We start from the raw sequence: 5,936 nt of genomic DNA, 5'->3' as shown, positions 1-5,936 counted from the left end.
TTACATCTGCTGACGATGACTTGTTACATCGCTTGTACGTATGTGTAATCGTTACGTATGTTGTTACGTAACATCGTACGTTATCGTTTAATCCGTACGTATGTGTCTACTAATCTTTCCGTACGTATGTGTTACATTCGGTACGTATGTGTACATCTGTACGTATGTATCGGTCGAACTGTGAATCTGTACGTATGTTCCCTACTGTTACATCTGTACGTGTCTGTCTGCCGTTTCATCTCAGCGCGTGGTGTCACGTACTGGCTCCGTCGGGCTCGCCGGGACTCCGCGTCCGGCTGTGCTCTACATCTGTTATGGATGTCCCGGGACCCGCCTGTCGCGCTACCATGCGCTGTATGTACCTGTGTGGGGCCGCATGGCGGTCGTACTTCGGCATGGCGTGCCGTCTCACATGCCCTCTCTGGGTCAGCGCCCGTTCATGCTCGCTTCACATGCTCCGGCTTACGGCCTACTTGTCCCGGACTCCTACCCCCATCCTGTATGGTCTACCTGTGGTTACGATCTCGTAGTGTATCGTGCCGTGCGTCGAATCTGCGCCTACTGTATGCGTGTTGACCCGATCCGGTCTACGTTATGTGTGGCTACATCTGTACGTATGTGTTATTCTACGGATGTGTACGCATCTGTACGTATGATTACATCTGACGTATCTGCTTACATCATGTAAGTATTGTGTTCATCTGCTGTGTCACTTGTGTGTTTACTAGTCCCTGTGACGTCCATCGTGGTTACATCTGTACGTCATTCGAGGTCTCCGTTACACCTCTTGTACGTATGTGTAGCATCCTCCTGTAACGTATGTGTTACATCTGGTAGCGCCGTATTGCTTGACGATCTGTACCCGTATGCGCTGTAGTACTACTTACGCTCGTATTGTGCTTACCATCTTGTACGTATGTGTTACATCTGTACGTAGTGTGATACATCTGTAGATGTGTTATTATCTCTACGTATGTGTACATCTGTACGTATGTGTTACATCTCTAGTATGTGTTTACATCTGTACGTATGTGTTTACATCTCTACGTATGTGTTACATCCCTGTAGGTATGTTTATATATGTACGTACTTGTTACATCTGTTACGTATGTGTTATTCATGTACGTATTTTTGTTTACCATCTGTAGCCGATGTGTCTACATCCTTCTCACGTCAAGTGGTTACATCTCTACGGTACTGTGTTACGATCTCTACGTTCATGTGGTTATCATTTTTCCCCCTTGGTGATATGTGGATGGTTTACATTCTGGTATGTATGTGTTACTGTCCTCGTCTGTATGTGTTACATCTGTAGCGTGACTGCTGTTACATCTGTACGTATGTGTTACATCTGCTATTGGTGGTGTAACCGGTATGTGTACATCTGTACGTAGTGTTACATCTGTACGTATGTGTTTATAATCGTCGTCTACGGTATGCTCGTTACATCCTGTGACTATGTCTTTACATCTCTCACGTTACGCCGGTGTGTACATCTGTACGTTCTGTTACATCTGTATGTATGTGTTACATCTGTATGTATTTGTGTTTAACATCTGTACGTATGTGCTTAGTATCTCTACTATGTGTACATCTGTACGTATGTGTTACATATCTACGTACTCGTTTACGATCTGCTAACGTATCTGTTACATCTCTATGTGGATGTGTACATCTGTATGTATGTGTCTACATCTGTTACGTATCTGCTTACATCTGTATGTATGTGCATTACATCTGTACGTATGTGTTACATCTGTACGGTATGTGCTTACACCTGTACGTATGTGTTACATCTGTATGTATGTGTTTACTTGACGTATGTGTTACATCTCTACGTATGTGTTACCTCTGTACGTATGTGTTTACATCGGTGTACCGTATGCTGCTTTAATCTGTACGTATGTGTTACATCTGCTACGTATTGTACATCTGTACGTAATGTAGTTACCATCTGCTAGCGTACCCCTGCGCCCTCCTTGTGTTACATCTGTAACGTATGATGTTAGCATTGTACGTATGTGTTACATTCTGTATGTATGTGCTTACATCTGTATTGTATGTGTTACATCATGTACGGTATGTGGTTACATCTGTACGTATGTGTTACCATCTGATACGGTATGTGTTACATCTGTACGTTATTGGTTTACATCTGTACGTATGTAGGTACATCTGTAGTATGTGTTACATCCCTGCTACGTATGTGTTTACATCTGTACGTATGCTGTTACATCTGCTACGTATGTGTACATCTGTACGTACCATGTGTTACACGTAGTACGTATGTGTTACATCTGTTACCGATGTGTTACATCTGCTGTGTATGTGTTACAATCTGTACCGTATGTGTTACATCTGCTACGTATGTGTTACATCTGTTACGTTTTTTTTATGGGTGTTACATCTGTACGTGGATGCCATTTTGCAGCCATACATTTTGGCCTACAAACGTGACTGCCAGACGAACCGTACGTGGGTCTTTGTTTTCAATCATTTACATTTATACCATGGAGTTAATTTAATGAGCAATTGACAGGGTTAATAATGACTCAATTGTCAGGAGGAGTTAATAATGACAAATTGACAGGGGTTATAATGCAATTGACAAGAATTAATAATGACAATTTGACAAGGCGTGTTAATATATGACAATTGACAGGCGTTGTCAATAATGACAATTGACAGGGGCTTAATAATGACAATTGACAGGGCGTTAATAATGACAATTGTCAGAGGGGTTTAATAATGACAAATGACAGGGGCCGTGTTAATAATGAACAATTGACACGGTTTTATTAATAATGACATATTGACAAGGGGGTTATAATGACGATTGACAGGGGTTAATAATGACAATTGACAGAGGTTTGAGTAATGGACAATTGACAGCGGGTTAATAATGACAATTGTCAGGCGTTAATAATGACAATTGACAGGGGGTAATAATGACAATTGCAGGCGTTAATTAATGACAATTGACATGGGTTAATAATGCAAATGACAGGGGTTAATAAATACAATTGACAGGCGTTAATAAGACAATTGCACAGAGGTTAGTAGATGACAATTGACAGGGGTTAATATATGGACAATTGACAGGGGAGAGTTAATAATGCACAATGACAGAAGTTAGTAATGACAATTGACACGGGGTTCAATACATGACAATTTGACAGGGGTTAATATGACAATTGACATAGGTAGTAATGACAGATTGACAGGCGCGTTTGAAATAGATGACAATTGACAGGGGTAAATATCAGACAGGGGATTGTAATAATGACAATTGTCAGGCGTTAATAATGACAATTGACAGAGGTTAGTAATGACAATTGACAGGGGTTAATAATGACAATTGTCAGGCGTTAATAATGACAATTGACAGAGGTTAGTAATGACAATTGACAGGGGTTAATAATGACAATTGTCAGGCGTTAATAATGACAATTGACAGGGGTTAATAATGACAATTGTCAGGCGTTAATAATGACAATTGACATGGGTTAATAATGACAATTGACATGGGTTAATAATGACAATTGTCAGAGGATTAATAATGACAATTGACAAGGGTTAATAATGACAATTGACAGGGGTTAATAATAACAATTGACAGGAGGTTAATAATGACAATTGACAGGGGTTAATAATGACAATTGACAGGGGATTAATATTGAAAATTGACAGGAGGTTAATAATGACAATTGACAGGGGTTAATAATAACAATTGACAGGGGTTAATATTGACAATTGACAGGAGGTTAATAATGACAATTGACAGGGGTTAATAATAACAATTGACAGGGGTTAATAATGACAATTGACAGGGGTTAATAATGACAATTGACAGGAATTTAATAATGACAATTTGTCATTGTTAACGCCTGATTATACTTTCCCACACTGAGAGTGTAACTCTAATCTCTGTCTACAGAGGGCGCGTCACTACTCACGTCGCATACTTGTCTCGCCTGCAGGTCGGCATTGGGCCTGTAACTCTAATCTTAGCCTACAGAGGGCGCGCGTCACTACTCACGTCGCATGTATAGTTTATAGTTCACAATATACTTTCTGAGATTGTGATATTATACTGAGACTGTGGCGCCCTCTGTAGGCTGAAATTAGAGTTATAGGCTCAACGCCGACCGGCAGGCGAGACAAGTATGCGACGTGAGTTACTCACGTCGCATACTTGTCTCGCCTGCCGGTCGGCGTTGAGCCTATAACTCTAATTTCAGCCTACAGAGGGCGCTACTCACGTCGCATACTTGTCTCGCTTGCAGGTCGGCGTTGAGCAGGGCGGTTACGGAGAGCGACGACTGAGAGCCGCTCTCGTCGTAGCTGGAGCGCCGCACGCTGATGCGGTCTCTCTCGTTCTGGACGGCTGCAGCACATGCAACAATGACATAAATAATAACACAATAACACAACAATACATGCAATAATAATATAACCCCCAGCGTATAGGAGAACGCTCACCTGTGGCGCGTGCAGGACACGAGAAAGAACGCACGCACGCACGTACACATGGCCGCACGTAAGAAAGGAAGTACGCACGTACGTACGCACGCACGTCCGGACGTGCGAATGAACGCACGCACGTAGGATAGCACGCACGCACGTACGCGCGGCCGCACGTAAGAAAGCACGTACGCACGTACGCACGCACGGCCGCACGTAAGAAAGGACGCACGCACGCACGTACGCGCGGCCGCACGTAAGAAAGAACGCACGCACGCACGTACACACGGCCGCACGTAAGAAAGAACGCACGCACGCACGTACACACGGCCGCACGTAAGAAAGAACGCACGCACGCACGTACGTACGGCCGCACGTAGGAAAGCACGCACGCACATATAAGCACGCACGCACGCACGCATGTATGTACACGCATTGTCAGACAAAGGCGCACTCATCACGTACATTTTATTGCCACATTCGTACACACGTACCTGAACGCACCTACACACACGCTCGTGCGCGCGCAGATGGGCGCACGCATGTAACAAGCCGACGTCATGTATATACTCGCGTGCAAGCACGCGCATACACATGTACACGACCATGCTCGCGCATACACATGTACACGACCATGCACGCGCATACACATGTACACGACCATGCACGCGCATACACATGTACACGACCATGCACGCGCATACACATGTACACGACCATGCACGCGCATACACATGCATGCACGCAAGCACAGACACACGAACATAGCTATATTCGTGCATGCATGCGTGTGTGCGTGCGTGTCCATATATTCGTGCGTGCAGCGCGTGTGTGCGTGCGTGTCCAAATATTTGTGCGTGCAGCGCGTGTGTCCGTACGTGTTCGTATATTCCTGCATGCGTGCGTGCGTGCGTACGTACGTGTCCATATATTCGTGCGTGCAGCGCGTGTGTGCGTGCGTGCCCATATATACGTGCGTGCATGATTGCGTACGTACGTGTCCATATATTCGTGTGTGCGTGCGTGCGTGCGTGCGTACACGTTGTGTGCGTGCGTGCGTACGTGGTGTGCGTGCGTAAATCGTGGACGTGATTACAAATTGGAAAGCGTTCACTGTAATTTATAGTCTGACTGTTTGTCGTCGTCGTCGTCGTCGTTGTCGGTTATATCAGAGGGGGGAGGGGGGGGCGTGCATATTGCAGTGAAAATGTCAAGACGTTACACAACATGTAGGAAGGCTCGTGATACATTGCTGGCAGCGCATTAATTAAAAACGCTCTTATCCAAAATTGCGTTCGCTATATAGGTACCGACAGACGCCAACCAGTACCTCGTTCAACTCGTGGGAGCGCTGAACCTGTGTCCGTGAGTGTGGGCGCGCGCGCGTGCGTGCGTGCGTGCGTGCGTGCGTGCCTGCGCGCGTGCGTGCGTGCCTGCGCGCGTGCGTGTGTTCGTGCCTGCGCGCGTTCGTG

At 45.1% G+C, this 5,936-nt stretch overlaps 1 protein-coding gene across 1 annotated transcript in view; it reads right to left on the bottom strand.

Moving 5' to 3' along the window:
- Nucleotides 1-4,262: 4,262 nt before the first annotated feature.
- LOC106819469 (hepatocyte nuclear factor 4-beta-like) overlaps nucleotides 4,263-5,936 on the bottom strand; it is a gene marked incomplete at its 3' end in the record, with an annotated part of 10,297 nt that continues 8,623 nt past the window's right edge. The window contains exon 3 of the mRNA XM_014824096.1: nucleotides 4,263-4,387. Coding sequence (XP_014679582.1) covers nucleotides 4,263-4,387 — 125 coding nt within the window. The remainder of the gene's footprint in view (nucleotides 4,388-5,936) is intronic.

This window comes from Priapulus caudatus, unplaced genomic scaffold (genome assembly GCF_000485595.1).
Source record: "Priapulus caudatus unplaced genomic scaffold, Priapulus_caudatus-5.0.1 Scaffold3499, whole genome shotgun sequence".
NCBI lineage: Eukaryota > Metazoa > Priapulida > Priapulimorpha > Priapulimorphida > Priapulidae > Priapulus > Priapulus caudatus.
Note: the sequence above shows the minus strand (reverse complement) of the source record. Positions and strands in the feature narration are given on the sequence as shown.